Genomic DNA, 19,467 nt, shown 5'->3' on the forward strand with positions numbered 1-19,467 from the left:
ATTTATATGGCTGCACATTTCTCCCAGAGTGGGTCTGGCTGAAAATATGAACATACAAGAAAACCAACAATTAAAACAGACTTTCCAAAAGCTGCTGGTTGTTATCTGCAAGCCTTCATGGCATAGGTTCTGGTTACTTGAGAGACCACCTATTTCCCATAGCATCTTCCTGACTGTTCAAACCTGCAAGGTTGGTGCACTCTGGGTTCCTTTGATTAAACCAGTGTTAATCAACCTTGACAATTTTAAGGCATGTGGACTTCAACTCCCAGAATTCCACAACCAGCAATGCTGGCTGTGGAATTCTGGGAGTTGAAGTCCACATGCCTTAAAATTGTCAAGGTTGAGAAACACTGGATTAAACAATGTCATGTATTGAGACCCTAGTAGTATGCCTCCTCTTTAGCAGTGCCTGCCCCCTGAGATTCCCCCTGCAATCCAGACTGCTCCCATTTTGCTATTGTTTAGAACAGCTGTGAAAACCTGGCTCTTCATCCAAATCATTGATGAGGGGGAGTGAGACTCCTCACTTTGTGGAACTTGCCCTGTTTTATCTTATACCTTTTATTGATTTCCTTGTTTGATTTTTGTGAGCTGCCCAGAGTTGGTTAGAGTCAGACAAAAATATAAGTGTAATATGTTGTTGATGATGATGTGGTTGTTGTTACCCAATAGAATGACACTAGTCATGTGGTACCTCCTGAAGAGCAATGTAACCGAAAATACCACACAGAATATATACACTGTGTAAAAATAGAAAATCAACCACCTGTCGCAAGAGAATGACCGTCTAAGTCATAAAAAACCTTGTACTTGGGAACATGACATAAAAATTAGGGAGTTTATTTTTAAGCTCTCTGGTTGCATTAAACAGTGGAGGTTATCATAATGAGTAAATTATGGCTAGGAGTTGCTTTTTTTTTTTTTTTTTACAGTCCTGAACCACAAAGAGGACAGTGTAGTTTTTTGTGAATTTAATAATGTAAGACTGGGAAAAGTTTTGCCCCAAACAAATCATGAATCCTGAAACAATAAATACCATACTAATAGGAATTAGGAGTACTTTTGAAGTGAAGTAAAGTAAAGGTCACTGGAATGTCATCAGTTCTTTGCATTATAAGTAGAAAACAAAGATAACCTGAACATTGTGTTCTTTCAAAGTTTTGTAATCATTCTGGTAAAGAAAATATCGCTGCAAATATGCTGTCAAAGAAATATGCACATTCTCTTGAAAATAAAAGCCTCTTCAAAATATTCTTTATTTAGAAGACTTGTTCAAATTGACAAGAAGACAAATATTTCCAATTACAATGAATTATAGTAGTCACAGTGGTATGTTTATGCATTATGACAACTGAGGAAAGTCAGTCTGTGGACCATGGACACAAAATGGGCCTATAGTAATCTATTTCTAATGCTGTATATTCCAAGCTTAGGAAAAAAACCAGAAACATACTTAAGAAACATATGCAGTATTTACTATTTTTCACCCTGATCTGGCCTGTATGTGACCTTTGGCCCAAAATGTTTGAGTACCTATGTCATAACAGAAGGCTATCTTATTTCTTGGTTTTAAATTGTTGCACTGATTTGAGAATCCTCGGTATGAATAGTGATGATAATGATGTTTGATAAATAATCAAACATAATCCAAACCGATGATAATTATATAAACAAAGTTCTGCTTAATCAATTAAGATTAAGAAATGTTTAAAAAAATCAACATACTCAACCATACCTACCTCATAATGTTGCTTTAAGGTAAAAAATGGGCAATCCCTTGAATTCTAGTGTAATAAATAACAAAACAAATTTTATAAAAGAGAGAAAGAGTAATGGCAAAAATTTGCATCAGATATCTGGCTCATCTAATCATAAAATAAATAGTACTACAAAAATCAGATAACTAAATATACAAAAATTAAGATATTACTTGCAATCCTCTGGATCTTGACTTAAGATGAGTACAACTCTAACTCAGCAGATATGGATGAAATTGAACAGGAAGCCTACAGTTTTAGCTAGAATATTTCTAGTTCTAGAACTTTTAACAGTAGTGATGTGTTTCATTTCTACTTAATTTTATTTATTAAATTTAGATACTGCCCATAGCAATATCATTTATATATTGCTCCATAGTGTTTTACAGCACTTTCTGGGAAGTTTTCAACATCAGTATATTGCCCCCAGCAATCTTGTTCCTCATTTTATCGACTTTGGAAGGTTGGAAGGCTGAGTCAACCTCTAGCCTGCCAGGATCGAACTCCAGACTGTAGTCAAGAGTCAGCCTGCAATACTACGTTCTCACCAGGGCTCCAGCTGCCCATCTCACTGTCTAGGTTTACAAGCAAAAATGATACAGGAAGTTCTCAACGTATGACCTTAATAGAGCCTGCCTGTTATGGTCGTAAGTCATGATGCTCATAAAGCAGGTCATCATGTGACTGGGCGATTTTACAATCCCTTTTTGCAGCAATGCTTAAGAGAATCTTCATTGCTGTGAAATGAACCTGTGGATATTAAATGAACACTATAGTTGTTAAGCAAACCTATTTGCTATGAAGTGTTTTTTTGCCAAAAAACCTGCAATAAACACTGCTTTTTGCAAAACTGTCATAGTCACGTGACCACAGATGCTGAAAATGGCTGTAAATGTAGGCTGATTGCAGTTACATGACTAGGGGGGCAGCTGCTGGAACTTTGAATCAGGTTGTAAATAACTTTTGGGGATCCAACATAATTTCAAAAAGTTGCTAAGCAATTGGATATAAGTCAAGGACTATCTGTAGCTAATCAATTTACCTTAAACTACAATTTAAGGACGAGATAAGTGTTACCGCATAGTGGCAAAAAAAAAGTCTGGTAGCACCTTTTCTGACAACATCAGCACTATTACAGGTACAAGTACTTGCATAAGAATGTAGGCGAATTCACATGTGTCCTGTAATAGGATATATGTCATTATGTCAGCAATGTCCTTCTGGATTTTCAATAGGACAAACAGGATCATGTTGCATAAAAGAATTAATGAACATAAATTTGACATCAGGACTCAAACGAAGGTAAACTAGTATCAGAGTGCTTTAACCTCCCCAGAGCATGCTTCAGTTACGGTTTTCTGGAAAGTTTTCTGGAAAAAAATAAAGGATAAACCTGAAAAAGATTTATAAGAATATTTTTTTTAAAAAATATTTATATTTATAATTTTGCTTTACTAATGAAAATTCAAAGCAAAATGTTTGTAAAAAATCTTTACAAAAATGTATATTCTAATAAAAATATTAAACCCAACAGCTTATGTAAACTTACTTTAAAAAGGCAATTCATTTTCCATATTTTTCACATGAATGTAAGACTGTGTATTGTATGTGGTATCTTTTCTACAATAAATATTACAGAATTACAGACTTGGAAGGGACTTTGGAGGTCTTCTAGTCCAGCCCCCTGCTTAAGCAGGAGACTCTATGATTTTGGACAAGTGGCTGTCTAATCTCTTCCTAAAAACCTCCAGTTGATGGAACACCCACAACTTCTGGAGAAAAGCCATTCCACTAATTATTGTTAATGACCAAAGTTCTCCTTAATTTTAGGTTAGATCTCTCTTTGATAAGCTTCCATCCATTACTTCTTGTCCTGTGTCCTGCCCTCAAGTGCTTTGGAGAATAGCTTGACCTCCTCTTCCTCTCTGTGAGAGCTCTCAAATATTCAGTCTCAGAACTCAGCAAACCCAAAGGGAGTTTAACATATTACAACGGTTAATTCTGCAATGGTATTAACCTAATTAATTTAATAACCCTAATATGCTTATGTAACCTTTATCCGCCTAACTGTCTTCTCCTTTCTCTCACACCCTTCCGCCTCACCCCAATTCAAATTCTGTATTTGGCTAGCCCAGTGGTTCTCAACCTGTGGGTCGGGACCCCATTTGGGGTCCAAGGCCATTTTACGGGGGTCACCAAACAAGGCTGTCCGCCATTTCCCCCCCCTTTTCTTTGACCACACCCCTGGCACCCGGTGATGTATAAGTGGTTGGGGGTCACCACAACATGGGGAACTGTATTATGGGGTCGCGGGATTAGAAAGGTTGAGAACCACTGGGCTAGCCGTTCCGCATCTGGTGAAGTGAGCCGCAATAAAATTTGTCAGTGTGATATTTTGATGTTTTGGATTCAGTTCTGTAACTGGGGAGGGGGAAAAAAACCGAAACTCGATAGAAGCAGAAGACACATCAGAACTCGGCGATCTGAGAACACGGGAGTTGGAAACGGCGGAAAGAAAAAACGGAACTTCGTAACAAACGAAAATCACGGCGACTGAATGCCAACGCCTCCCCCCTCCGTTTCGATGAGCTCTGTTGCCATGATCACCGAGCCTTGCAAGAGCGTGCTTTCCCGTGAGGCCTCAGTACTCTTTCTGTTCTGTTTTCTCCCCTTCGCCCTCTCTATTGTCAAAAAAAAAAAAAAAAAAAACAACAGTTTTTGCGGCAGCCGCGCTGCAACTCTATGATTGGAGGCGGAGTTCTCCTTGCCTGGTCCTCCTCCAGCGCCTCGAAGAGGCGCTTGTGGCCATAGCGGGAGGAGAAGCAGTTGGGTGAAGGGGAACGAAGGTGTAGGAATCTCAAGTGCGAAGGCTGCAGGCGCGAGGTATGGGGACGAGGGGATTCGCCTGGCGGGCGGGGGATGTGTGTGTGTGGGGGGGGGGGGGAGAGAGAGACGGGGAATAAGCGGCTGCCACCTGAGAAGGAGCGGCTGGCCGCGAGATGGAAAAGCAGCTTTCAGCGTCGCAACACCGTAGCGACGGGAGGGGAGCCGGGAATTGGAACGTTGCTCTGGCAACGGAACCGGGAACACATGTGGCGGGGATGGAAGTTCGTGCCCAGATTGGCGCCAAAAAAAGAGGGGGGGGCGCTGGCAAAGTTAACAGGGACGATCCCAGTTGTGGGTCAGTCAGCTGGCGGTCTTCATGGTTAGAAAGGATCAACGCGTAAAATATTATTAATGTGGTTGTATGTTTGTCATAGAAGCAGACTAGGCTGAGGGGAGCCCTGATTAACTGGAATCAGTTGGTGTTTATTGATTCTTTGAGGATCTGGTGATGGTGTTGGTGAAAGTTTTCATTAGGAGCAAGGAAACCAAGATTCTAGTCCTCTTTTAGCTTATGGAAACTCGAGGAAGGGGCGGTTGAGACCAATTGCTTTCAGCCCTAGTCAACCTCGCAGGGTTGCTATGTTGGGAGAATACTGTAGGTCTTTCTCAAAGGTGCTTTTCAGGAGGCAACTGGACTTTATTGTTTTTTATTTGAAGACGTTTCGCTTCTCATCCAAGAAACTTCTTCAGCTCTGACTGGATGGTGGACTGGACAGTGGATCCCCACCATCCAGTCGGAGCTGAAGAAGCTTCTTGGATGAGAAACGAAACGTCTTCAAAGAAAAAACAGGAAGTCCAGTTGCCTCTTGAAAAAGCACCTTTAGGACAACCATGACCTGGGTGACTGGGAATCTCCATAGTCATTGAGAATAGGTCTTGTCTTGCATGTAGATGTAAATGCATACTGAATAAAAATAGTAAATTGCTTCAGAAGAACAGTGCTCTGCAATTATTGAATGTAAGCTGGGTATATAGTCTCAGGAAAAAAAATATTGATCACCTTAGCCTATAGCAGTGATTCTCAACCTTTTTAATGCTGCGACCCCCAACCGGTCGTAAGTCGAGGACTACTAAACTAGTGCAGCACCGTTTGCAGAATGGGACTTTTGGCGGGCTCAGCAGGGCAGAGACAGCCTGGACAATTCCTATTGGCTTTTGAAAGCCAATAGAATTAGACTCTATTCAACAGCTAAGGAAAAGGGGGAAAAAATGGCGGACTGCGTTGTTTGGTGACCCCCGTGAAATGGTCGTTCGACCCCAAATGGGGTCCCGACCCACAGGTTGAGAACCACTGGCCTATAGAGCAGAAAAATAACATCCTGAGATTTGTTTATGTCTAATGAGCAGAATAAGAGCAGGGGCTTGCTACACAAATGATACTGAAGCACAAGATATTGAGATTCATTTATTAAAATGATAACATATATAACAAGCTTGTGGAGATATTCTTTGTGCTGTAATTGAAAGGGGGTGGTTTAAATCTGAGGTGATATTTTTAATCTGAGTTGGATTAGAACTCTAGCTGTTGGTGTTTTTAGAGCTATTCACTATCTTGGCAGAGATAGTATTTTTCAGGTAGATGTATATCTCTTTCCGAAACTATATATCTGTCTGTGCTTGTTTGATTCAGCTCTGAGTAACAACATTTTGCTTTCAAATACTGTTCCAAGATAGTAGTGGAAAATTTGCCCTGTTTCAACTTGATTTATTTCCTGGTATAATAAAGCAGAATTGCAGTAAGGTTTGCTGTAAACTTTACTGGCAGAAACTTGACTAATTGGGAATATAGGCATCAAATTGATCCTTGCTTCTTATGGCCAGAAATAGCAAAATCCTAGATAATTATAGAAGTAACTTTAATATTTTCTTACAAATATTAGAAAATTAATGTATTGAATTAAAGTCCAATCTGATTTAACTTTCTGTTTGGATAAATTCTTTTAAGATGTTATGAGCAGTGTACTAAGATAACAGCTATCTTTGGCTCAGTCATCTGTTATTTATAGGAATGCTGCCTCTGAATATGGAAGCTCCATGTTTCCATCCTCAAATATCATATATCATCTGATGCAGTAGAAGTAATTACATGTTTCTCAAGGCCCTTCTTTTAAATTTTCAAAAAGAAATTTATTTTCCATTATGTAGCTTGTTCCACAATCTGAAAAATTTATTTCGAGAGAAAATCTAAATACTGTACTTTTCCTTATCATTGGAAATTAATAATCTGATCTTACCCTGTGGAAGAAAAGAAATAAATTTGCCAGCCTTGTGGTATTTAGAGATAAATATCATGTCATCTCCTAGTTCTCTTTCCACACAGAACAATCTCTTTAACCTTTCCACAAGTAACTTAGCCGTAACAATTTATGTTACTCTGCACTGGACATGTTCCAATTTGTCAATATTCTGTTTAAAATTATAGTCTTCACAAATACATGCAGTACTCCAAGTAAAATTTAACCAAAGCAGAATTGAATGGAACCTTTTATTGGAACTGCACATTATAGGTGCTAAAGTTTAGTGTGTTCTATTAAATGGCCCAAATCTTTTTCACATCCTCTGCTGTCATGGAAGATGTCAGCCATCAGGGATTTATGCAATTGACTGTTTAAATATGGAACTCCCCTACCCGCTTTGAGTTGTTTTGCAGAACTATTTTCCTCCTTTATTCAGATTATCTATAAAGGTCAGTACTGCGCCTAGGCAGGACATTGTGTTATTCCATTTGTTACTTCTTTTCAGATTAGTGAGGAGCCATTGATGAATACACTTCATTGCTTCTTGATCTCCAGTTTTTTTGAGATCAGCCAAGGTGGGTGAAGTTTCTCAGAGCAGATACTTTAGCTTTATGCAAATTGCACACATCTTTTAGACTTCCACTATCTGCGCTTGATATTTACAGAATAAATTCCATAATGCTTTCATATTTATAGTTTGTTTGCTTTCAGCCCTGATTTTTTTTTTTATGGTAAGAGAGTGACAAAGAAGCTGAATTTAAGAATAGTCTTCGGCAAATAATAGTAAGTTATGGAGAATTGTATAGATGACTTGTCTGTTTCTTGTCCTTTGAAAATTCACTTAACCCCTTTCCAAGACCTTATATCAGAAGGTTTGGAATATCATTCCATTCTGCTACAATTCTTCTGAGAAGCTGAAGGTTCATCTTTAGATTATAGTAAGGAAGATGAAATTTTGGATGATTTATTCTGTTAGGATTATCTGATATTCTCTTTTAATCACAGCTCACATTGAATGGGATGAAACAAGTTCAGATTAAATCCTGTAAGAATTGAGCTGCTATATGCCAGTAAACATCTGTGCAATCTGATAACAGCAATAACTACTCTTGATAGGGTTGAGTTCTCCTAGAGAAGTTGATTGTGATCTGGTTGGACTTCTAGGTTTATAGCTTCACAAATAGCTGGTGAATGCTGTGTCCAGGAGGCCCTTTGCACAATTTTGATGTGCACCCCTTATAACTCAATGTGGACCAGGGTATTGACAGAACTTGATTATAGTTGGCTTACTATAGTGTGCTCCACATAGAGCAGTTTTGGCAATGACCCAGAAGCCACACCTGGACCAGAATATGAGGCATAAACAACTGGCAAGTCAACAAGGAGCAACACCCTCCTTGAAATTCCTGCATTGATTAACAGTAGGCTTCCAGATTCAACTCAGAAATACTGAGTATCACCTTCAAGGTCTTGGATGGCATACACCTGGATATACCATGGACCATTTTACCAGGACTGAATTTACACAGCTGGTTCAAATATTTTGGGAAAGCCTGCTGAGAGTCTCCACCTATGTGAGAAATAGAAAGCATTGTGGCCCCCATTGTTTTGCTTTCATTTCCTTAAGACGGGTAGGCAACCCAAAACACTCAACGAGCCACTTGGACCCGTTTCCCACCAAAAACAAAACATTGGGAGCTGCAAAACCCTTTTGATATCTAAAATGAAGATAACACTGCACATATCCTTTTTTACCTTTAATGTGTATGTATGTATGTGTGTATGTATGTATGTATGTATGTATGTATGTATATGTGTTTGTGTACATATAAAATAAAGGTTAAAAAAGGATATATGCAGTGTTATCTTCATTTTAGATGTCAAAAGGGTCTCTCGCTCTCTCCGATGTTCTGTTCACCTGGCAAGCTGGCTTCAAGCTGTCCTCCAACAAGCTCAGGGGTAGGCAACCTCAGCTCTTTTATGACTCATGGACTTCAACTCCCGTGAGTCCACTTTCTTTTACACACACACACACACACACACACACACACACACACACGAGAGAGAGAGAGAGACAGAGAAAGAGAGAGACAGAGAGAGAGAGACAAAGAGAGGCACTTGCACATCCCTGCTTCTCTCTCTGTCTCTCTCTGCAAATGACAGAGGAGGCTGGGAACCACAGGGGAAGGCTCAAAGAGCCGCATGCAGCTCCGGAGCCGCAGGTTGCTGACTGGTGCCCTAAGAGGTTCTTGCAGCATCTCCCTTCTTGGCATTTCATAGATAAAACAGTTTTGTTCCATTCTCCTTTTAATCCTAATACATGTTGATGAACATTCATTTTGGGGAGTTGATTACTTTTATGGTGCTGCTTTTTATATAATTGCTTTGTTATACAGGTAGCTCTTGTTTAGTGGCTGTCTTTGTAGTTTGTAGTTATGCTGGTAATGAAAAAGTAACTTTGACTAATATTCCCATATTTTCATTTATTTAATGACTGAATTGTCAGTTCTAGATGTAGTCACAAAAGAAGGACTACCAGTATATTGCCTAGAGTCTTCAGATTCGGATGTTTTACAAACATTGTAAATAAATATTGATTAACTTTATATATTTATAAAGTTGATAGTTTATTTTTATAACAAAAGTTAAAGAACTGCATTAAATTATATTTAATTTTTGCTTTTAAAATTCTAAATTAACAGCTTTCCTGATCCTCCAGATCATTCTTTGGCTATTGTGACAAAATGCCAGACATTCTCAAAATACATTCAAGGATTTGTACACACCTGGTTTGTTGGCCCAACTTTTGCCAATGTCCCATTTTTCCTGGTTAAGTGCTTTGGAAGCAGCAGGAAACAACTCAGCAGAATAATATGAATTCTCATTAGTACGCCAAATGGGTGCCATCCCAATCCCTATACCCATGCCTATTGGCCATACTGCATCAGTTTTATTATATTTGAAACTGGAAGGCACCGGATAATTTACTCTTGCTACTTTTGACATCATTTCTTAGTATTTACTATGTGATGTTACTGCAGTTATCTAACTTGTAGGTTTGCTGATTTGGCTTACAGAATGTATTTTCTTTAAAAATACATTTCCTTCCTAGCAGTTTAACAAGGGGTTTTGCAGTAAAGACAATAGTCTACTTGTCTAAATGGTAGGGTCTGGCCTCAATTCTTTGTTCAATTACCTGAGACTAAATATTTATTCCAGTGGAACTTTCTTTTGTGTAGAACAAATAGAATCATACCATAAATTATCTGTCAAAAGACTTGTCTCAATTGGGATTTCACAGAAAGTCCTCTCTGTAAGGACTTCTTTATTCAGTTATCTTCTGATCACAAAATGTGAGTCTGTGCAGCAGGGGAATTACTCCCTTGATGAGCACAGAGTCTGTGGCATTCTTTTAAATAAAATGGTCTCTAATTTCTTTCAGGGTTTGAATGTTAAAACCAGCACTTTGATCACATTTGTTAGACTGCCTGGCTTTCTCTTTTTCTTTGAGGCAGCTCTGAGTTCTATTGCTGCTATTATAGCCTCTCTGTTGCATATTACACTGAAACTGAGATTAGGGAAGTGATCAAAATCAGATTGCATGACTTCAGAGATATTGTAAATATTTAATAATTAAAATTTAAGGAAGGATAAACTAATTATACTGGTTAATTGCTGGATAAGTTACAGTTGAGTGACTAGTATTTCTTCATTGCTTACTGATGAAAAAAGTAATTACTTTTTTTTCAGTGAAGATGAACTCTTAGTAACAGTTGCAACTAAAAAGCATTTTCCATTCAGACTAGATTACTGACAAATAATGCTTGGGAAAAATAGGAGTAGATTTCTGCATAAAAGCATTTGTGGGAGGACCATAAATTTCTGTGCTGGCCATGTGCTCAATTGTATCTTCCCTCCATCTTCAGCATATGTATGACAAACAGTTATTTTGAGTACAGTTACAATTGGCAAAAAATAGTCAACTCTGCAGGAAAGGAAAGGTGAATGCTTCCCTATGTGATCAGAAAAGTGTTTGAAAATAAATTAGACCTTTGGCCTCTGATTTCAATTAAGAAAAGTAGGAAAGACTAGGAGAATTCGGTTTCAGGCAAAAACTGAACTGTTTCCATCTTTTCTATCACTTATGAACTGTTCTCAAATTGTTCATACTTCTATACTGTATTACTGCTTTCCATTAATATCTTCTTAAAACGTATTATTTAAACTCACGTTTTGTTACTGTATATCTTTCTTTACACACATAAATGTCATAACAATATTACACTAAAAGTGGGGAAGAAAAGATGCTTGCTATAGTTGTTGCAGGCACACAGAGGACACTGCAACAAATCAAATAACTATGATTCAGTTTTTGAAAAAGCACAGTGGACAACATCAGCTAAATTTTCTGGATAATTTTTAACGGGAACCACAATCTTAGTACATTACAGCAGTGTAACTTGACCAGGAAAGGTCCTTCTGAATTTATTCTGATAGTTGTGTACTTTTTATTTTCTCTGATAAAGAAATGTGGTATATAATGAGGATGCTGGACCAAGACTAGGTTCAAGTTTCCACTCAGGCATGGAAGTTCAGTGGAGGACTTTGGGCCACGTATTATCTTTCAACACAGCTTCTCTGTTAGGATCCCCGTTAGGGTAAAACGGGAGGAAAGAGTATTAATCTTACTGTTTTCAGATACAGGTAGTCCTTGACTTACAACAGTTCATTTAGTGACCGTTTGAAGTTACAACAGCACTGAAAAAAGTGACACATGACCATTTTTCATACTTATGACCGTTGCAGCATCCTCATAATCACATGATCAAAATTCAGCCACTTGGCAACTGACATGTTTATGACGGTTGCAGTGACCCAGGGTCATGTGATCTCCTTTTGCGACCTTCTGACCAGCAAAGTCAACGGGGAGGCCAGATTTGCTGAACGACTGTGTTACTAGCTGAACTGCAGTGATTCACTTAACATCCATGGCAAGAAAGGTTGTAAAATGGGGCAAAACTTCACTTCTCACTTAGCAACAGAAATTTCGGGCTCAGTTGTGGTTTTAAGTCAAGGATTCCCTGTACTAGAGGAAAGTGGAATATAAACCAAATAAATAAATCCAGACTTTAGCCTGCCTCTTTTATTTGCCCCTTTCACCTTTGCTCCATCCATATTATGTGGCCAGTTTGTCTGTCTCCCTGCGATCATCTTCTATTTATTTTAACTTTTTTTTTTTTACAATAAAATTACCCTAGCACAGTGGTTCTCAACCTTTTTATACCGGCGACCCCGGTCATAAGCACGCGGTGCGCCGCGCATGCACAGCGCGCTGCGCATGCGCGGTGCCGCCCCCTGCACCGGCTGAGGCATAGCCGGCAAGGGGTGGCGGCAGGCAGGCCCGGACGCTCCCGGGCGGCGGCGCAGGGCGACCACCAGCTGGGCCACCAGCTGGCCCAGCCCAAGGCAGGTAAGGCACCTGTCAGGCCCCACGCGCGCCAGCAACCCTCCCTGCACCCACCGGCCTCCCACCCCCAGCCTTCTTTTACTTACTTTTTAGTTGCTCAACAAGGAGGGAAGCTCTGCAGACTGTTCCCCTTGCAGCACCGTTTGCAGACTGGGGCTTTTGGCGGGCTCAGCAGGGCAGAGACAGCCCTGGACAATTCCTATTGGCTTTTGAAAGCCAATAGAATTAGACTGTGTTCAAGAGAGTCTATTCTATTGGCTTTCGAAAGCCAATAGAATAAGAGGGAGTAGCACAGCTAAGGAAAAAATGGCGGAAAAAATGGGGGACTGCGTTGTTTGGCGACCCCCGTGAAATGGTCGTTCGACCCCAAATGGGGTCGCGACCCACAGGTTGAGAACCGCTGCCCTAGCACCTTACATGAAGCTTAACCTTTTTCTTTTCTTTTCTGCAGAATGCACACAATTGGGGTTTGTACTGCTTCTCTTGGCTCACTGGGCCTCATGCGATTCTTCGGTGTGTCCTGGACATGGAGTATTGCCGTCACTTTGGGCATTTATATTGGCAGTGGTGGGTGGAACTTTCTCCGCATCATCTTTAAAACAGCCCTGAGAGATTTACTGTAAGTACAATGCCTTCTTATGATATCAGGATGGTTTGTTTTCACCAAAGATGTTTGTTGCCCCAGATAATGAATCTGTATAGCCTCAATCCTTTCATGGGACGAGGATGTGAATTCTCCCCTGATCAAGAGATCTGATAACTACTCTTTTGAAAGACTACTATAAATACTTTTTGGCTTTGTCTTCCCAACTATCCTCCCAAATGTGAATTTTTTTAAGTCATAGAAGTATAAATGGATGCTTATAGTAAATAGACTTTGCTAAGTAGAGGAAGGTGGGAATTATAGTATTCCAAGCTAATTGTTTTCCATTTATTAAGTCTTGTGTGTATAAAATAGGTAAGAAAACAGCTTGTGAAAGATTTACCTGTCTGTTCCAGAAGTCAAATACTATAATGTGCATATGTACCTTAAAGAGAAAAGCTCTTCTTGAGGGGATTCAAGACGGCTAGTTGTTGAAACACACATTTAAAGTGTATAAATAGTATTAATAAAATGCTGATCCCCAGACCATACCTATTGTGATCAGCTGTCTTGCATTTTTTTTTAAGGAAAAGCACTCATTGAAAGTTAAAGGGCAAGAGATGTTTAGGGCTGAATCTGTACATTATGTGAAGCCACAATTTGCATAGTCATGTTTTATTGAATAAAATATGGCTGGTATTAGCATATGCAATGTGCTAAATATGAATCAAATAAACCATATTATAGCTTAGTATGGTGATATGTGAGCCAGATTTTGTTTAAATCCACCATTCTCAATCTGCTTTCTTTCTGGGAGGGAAAACCATTTAAAAAAAAAAGATTAAGTAGACATTACCTGCTGTTTTTTCCTTTGGTTTTTCTGTAGCCTTGTGTACAGCTGAAGAATTTTGTAACTATTCATAATATGAAGTTTATGCTCAGCCAATAGCAGAGAATTCTTATTTATATGTTATAGAAAATGTATGCCTGTGTGAAGATGGGAGTGGATTTCACTTCTTGGCTATAATGTTTATCTAGGAAATGAAATCTATGTCTAAACTCTACGTGTAGTTAATTGATTTCTTACTATTTCTACACAGATGATTTTTTTTTTTAATTGGGGCTTCTCTTTCCTCATCTGACTAAGCTCCCGATTAGGACATTCATAGTGAGGAGGGATAGATGAGTTTTAAGAGGCCATTTATGTCTACTAATGTTTGGTCCTCTGTGAAATTTTCCCAATATCTTTCCTATGTCTAACACTTTGCTTTCCTGTTGCTCTGTAACTGAATCTGGCATCTAGTTTTTTGCATGTCCCCTTAGGATCTTTTTCTTGTTAAAAGGATTTAGGGCTGTTGCTCTTACAAAGGCTGTTATAGTGACTGTCAGTGCCCTCTGGATCTCTACTTCCTCCCAGTTGCATGGCAAGTGAGAAATAACAGCAGAGAATAAAGCGCCTCTTAAGAATATGGAAAGGGCAATTCATGCCTGAAAAGGCTCCTCTGTTTCCTTCCTGGCACAGCTTGGGTCACTATGATAGGCCAGCTTTGCTGGGCAAAATGCCAAGAGCCTATTACTAAACCAGCCTCTCTTTCCTCATCTGCCTAAGCTCCTGATTAGGGCATTCACAGTGAGGAGGGATAGATGAGTTTTTAAGAGGTCATTTATCTCTGCTACTGCTTGGTCCTCTGTGGAATCTTCTATGTTCTTCTTTAACCAATCATAAAAGTATACCTTCCATTATTACTCCGCTTTTGAGGAAAATAAATGTGCTAAGTGCAGTACAGCTAGTCATTGTCTTGACCTCTTGACCGTTTTCGTGATATTTTTCTCAACCCTGAAAATATAGCTTTTGAATTGATTGCACCATCTTCTCATTCTGATCTATCTTTCACATCGATCAAAACAAATATAAAATGTGGACAGGCAGGTAAGATTTTCTGTGAAGTGTTAACTGGGAATTACACAAATGCGATAATTGTGATCAAGGAATATCATCATAAGGTATACTTAAATATATTTAAATATATCAAGGAATGTGGACAGAGTCAGACTGCTTGATGTTTAGAAGTGGATATTGCATTGGTTGTAATATGCTTTGCCTCCATTTGTTCAAAGTTATACCATATGTCTGTTTCAGCCCCATGGGAATGTCTAAAATGACCTTATAACAAATGAGTCATGGTCCACTTGATAAAGAATTGCCTTCTCTGACAAATCACAGTTCCACAACTTCTGGATCACAGGCTTTACCCAGTCATGCTTTACAAAGGATTAAACCTGAGACCTTACTCAATTTGGGATGAAGGATATTCTGAATTAATTTCCTCTATTATATTTCATATCTTTTGTTTGATTAGTAAATAGAGATATAGATGTACATGAGAGGGAACAGAGCTAAATGAGATTGGCTGGAACAAGCAGAAAAAAATGTGGCCAATAATATCTCCTAGTTACTGAGTTTTCTACATGTAGCATTTGCAATGGCAAGTAGAGGTCATAGTTTAGCTGGCAATCAAAATAATTGGTTGGAAACATTTTCCAAAAAGTCTAACTTTATTGTTGCAGATGAATATTTTTTTAAAAAAAGTAAACAAACTCAGATGCCTTCTTTATATAACTTATTTCACATACACTTTTGTTGCATTCCTTGTTCTCACACTTTTTTTGAGTTACGTTTTCTTTGTATCGCTGAAGCTGTTCATTGTTGAAAATAGTCTTGAATGTGAGGCTTCCAACACTGAATTTAGACTGAAGTGTTTCTCTTTTTTTTCATTCCTTGGTTTTATATGTCAATAACTCTGAATAGTAGTTATGAGCAGGAAAGAGACAAGCTGTGGAGTGTGTTCTTAGTGTAAGAACTGTTTAATTACTGTCCTCGGTTGTGTGCAGAGTTATATAAACTGAGCTAAATCTGAGTACTCATACATGTTTATGCCACATATATTGATAGTAGTTCCAGTGGCAGTATTTAGAAATTAAATTCCTTTAGATGTTTATAAGTATATAAATAGAGCATAGTGAATGCAGAAATGTTTCTCTAAATACACAGCGTAGCTGCTGTCTGTGCTTAGCCATCTCCCTCTCCCCAAATAATAAGGTCTGGAGGGTTCCTTCCGCTGGGACCGCCGGCTTCTGGCTGTGTGGCTGCCTCCCTCTGGAGCTGTCTTCCCCCCCCCCCGGGCCATGCGCCACCGTCGTGTTCTCTTTGCAAAGGAACGCAAAAGGTTTCGGGATTTCGCTCACCCGCCTGCCCGGGTGGAGACCAGAGTTGGCGGCTCTAACGTCCTACTATTGTTGGCTACAATCCTATCCACCTATTTTGTCCAACTGATTGCAAGACGCTGGGCAGCACGAACTAAGCGGCAGCAGGAGGGACGCAGAGCATTGGCTTGTTGCTTATCAAACCGTGCTCAGTTCGTGCTGCCCAGTGTCTTGTTCTGCCGCCGCTCAGGCCCCTTTTTCGCCACTGGAAACATGCTGCATTAGCTGGCATCACAGGGGGTGGTCCCATGGCAATGCTGATAGTCCGGGCTGTGCGCTACTGGTGTCTCCGATCCCGAACCGTGAGCCGTAGGAAATATCCGGGCCCAAGTTGTCTGCTGCAAGGACGCCACAGCAGTGCCGTCAAACCGCTTTCTATGCTGCTGGCATACCTGGGCTGGAGCAGTGAAAGCCGATCCAGCTGGTCGTTCTGGTGCGGAACCGGGCCGCGGAGGCCAAGCCTTACTCACTGGCAATGCTGGAGCTTTCCATACCAACTGGTAGGTCTTCTGTGCCGCTCTGTTCGGACCGCCGGCTTCTTGCTGCAGGCTGTATCCCTCTGGAGCTATCTCCCCCCCCCCCCGTCTATGTCGAGCCTATGGCGAACAGCGTCCCACAAACCAAAAAAGTTGAACCAATCAATTCAAACGTCTTTTGTGAGAAGTTTGAATTGATTGGTTTAACTTTTTTAGTCCTTTTTTTTTTTGGCACTGCACGTGGCTGGGAGCTGCATGGAGCTCCGGAGCCGCGGGTTGCCGACCCGTGTCCTATACCATTCCAGACAAGTGGTGATCCAGTCTCTTCTTAAAAACCTCCAGTGGTGGACCACCCACAACTTTCAGAGACAAGCTGTTCCACTGATTAATTGCTCTATCAAGAAATTTCTGCTTAATTCTAGGTTGGCTCTCTCGTTGACGATCTTCCACCATTACTTTTTGACTTGCCCTCAAGCGCTTTGGAGAACAAGTTGACTGCCTCTTTTCTGTGGCAGCCTCTCAAGCAGGCTGAAAAAATTGCTTTCATATCACCCCCAGTCCTTCTCTTTTTTAGATTAGACATACTTATTTCTTTCAGTTGTTGATTATGTTTTAGCCTCCAGACCCCTTATCATCTTCGTTGCTCTTCTTGGACTCTTTCCTGGAGTCTCAATATCTTTTATACTGTGGTGACCAGAATTGGACACAGTGTTTCAAGTGTGGTCTTACCACTGCATTGTAAAGCAACAATCTTGAAACTATCCCTCTGTTGATGCAACCTACTGTAGGACTCCATTAGCTCTCTTGGCAGTTGCAGCATGCTGCTGGCTCATACTTAAGTGATTGTCTACTAGCACACGTACCGTAGATCTCTCTCACAGTTGCTGCTATTGAGCCAGATGCCACCTATATTTGTGCATTTGTTTTTTCTTGCCTATGTATAAGGCCTTACTTTTCTCACCACTAAATTGCATTTTGTTGGATAGGGCCCAGTGCTCACTCTGTCAAGGTGCTTCTGAATTTTGAGTCTATCATCTACAGTGTTAGCTATTCCCCTCAGCTTGGTGTCATCTGCAAATTTGATGAGTTATCTAGATCATTTATGAAGATATTGAAGAATACTGTGCCTAAGACAGAACCTTGGGGTACCCTACTGCATGCTTCCCTCCATGTAAATGTAGTTCCACTGAAGACTACCCCCTAAGTCAGTGTTTCCCAAACTTGACAATTTTAAGGCATGAGGACTTCAACTCCCAGAATTCCACAGCCAGCGTTGCTGGCTGTGGAATTCTGGGAGTTGAAGTCCACATGCCTTAAAATTGTCAAGTTTGGGAAACACTGCCCTAAGTGAGGGTGGTCAGCCATTTCTGAATCCATCTAGTGGTGATAGGCTCTATCCCACATTGTTCTGTCTTACCAAGAAGTAGCTGTTGTGGTTTTTCTATCTGGTCTGGGAACCAGAAAGTGGTCTGAAGCCCATAATAGGATTGTATGGCTCTTGAATTACCATAGGGTCCCCTAGTGATTGTATTATATGCTTTTCATTGTTTTTATTGTTTTAACATTTTGTATTGATGGCATATTTGTTTTATTACTTGTTTTTTTGGGTATTGTTTATGTTTTAATTGGAAGCTGCCCAGAGTCACAAATGTGAAACAAATGGTTATATACTATAAACTGAAACAATCAAACCTGTTGTAGCTGTCTCCCATGCACCAATTTGTAGGGTGCTACCTTCCTAATTGTGAAAGTATTCTGTTTCATCGCAGGACAGATTTTCCCAGCTACCAAGCAATTAGCATTCTTTTAATACTTGACTTCATTAGGAAATATTTTCAAAACGCAGTGATGAATCCATCCATTCAGAAATGAGCTTGATTTAATTTTAGGAATGTGAGTTTTGCATCACATTTTGAGCATTTTGATTTCCTTTCTTCCCTAGTTCTTCCCTAGTTTTTAGTCCTTTAAAGTGCCACAATATATTTGAAACTGCGTAATAATAGATGACCAAATCAGTGTTTATATGGGTTGCTGAGCTTTTTTTCCCCTGATTAAGTAAAATAAAATTTGAATAAATAGAGTAAAGCAAGAATTCTGCAACTTTACCTAAAATGTATTCTTTTGGGGAATTGCTTGGATACAGCATTGTAATAGCTTTGGCCTGAATATGATTGTAGGCCAGATACATGAGGTATTAATTATATAAAATCGGATTCTTTGTCAGGATGGCTGAGGAGCTGACCAAGCAGATGTCTCATGCATTGCATGTATGCCTCAAACAATTAAAACCACTATGGTATAATAATTAATACTTCCTTATCCCTTTTTCAGAGGACTCTCGGTGCTTTTGCGAGTCAAATATGAACTGTACCATCACAGGAAAGCCAAAAATAATATTCCCAAGATATTCCAGAAAGTGGTCTGGAAGCATCCAGACAAAGTGGCCTTGATTTATGAAGCTACTGATGACAGGTGGACATTCCAGCAACTGGATGAATATTCCAACTGTGTGGCCAACTTCTTTTACCAGCAGGGCTTTCGTGAGGGTGATGTAATTGCTATCTTCATGGAGAACCGACCAGAATTTGTAGGCCTCTGGTTGGGGATGGCCAAAGTGGGTATTGAGGCAGCTCTCATCAACTTCAACTTGCGCCTTGACTCATTGACTTACTGTGTGAAAACCTCAGAAGCAAAAGCCATCATCTTTGGTGGGGAGCTATCAGAAGGTATGATATATATGTATAGATTTGGGTTTGATTTCCTAACCTCCGCTATTTTCATTCTTGTCTTGAAA

General features: G+C 39.8%; 1 protein-coding gene across 2 annotated transcripts in view; it reads left to right on the forward strand.

Annotated features, from left to right (window-relative positions):
* The first annotated feature begins 4,486 nt into the window (after positions 1 to 4,486).
* The window catches only part of SLC27A1 (solute carrier family 27 member 1), a 34,704-nt gene continuing 19,723 nt past the window's right edge, over positions 4,487 to 19,467 (forward strand). Inside the window, exons 1-4 of one of the 2 annotated variants that reach the window (XM_039350384.1) lie at positions 4,568 to 4,643; positions 7,389 to 7,458; positions 12,802 to 12,969; positions 19,005 to 19,399. In XM_039350384.1, coding sequence (XP_039206318.1) covers positions 12,803 to 12,969; positions 19,005 to 19,399 — 562 coding nt within the window. In that variant the 5' untranslated portion in view covers positions 4,568 to 4,643; positions 7,389 to 7,458; position 12,802. Of the gene's footprint in view, positions 4,644 to 7,388; positions 7,459 to 12,801; positions 12,970 to 19,004; positions 19,400 to 19,467 lie in introns of both variants that reach the window. The other variant, XM_039350383.1, reaches the window with a different exon arrangement.

This window comes from Crotalus tigris, unplaced genomic scaffold (genome assembly GCF_016545835.1).
Source record: "Crotalus tigris isolate CLP2741 ecotype Arizona unplaced genomic scaffold, ASM1654583v1 scf7180000018323.1251302, whole genome shotgun sequence".
NCBI lineage: Eukaryota > Metazoa > Chordata > Lepidosauria > Squamata > Viperidae > Crotalus > Crotalus tigris.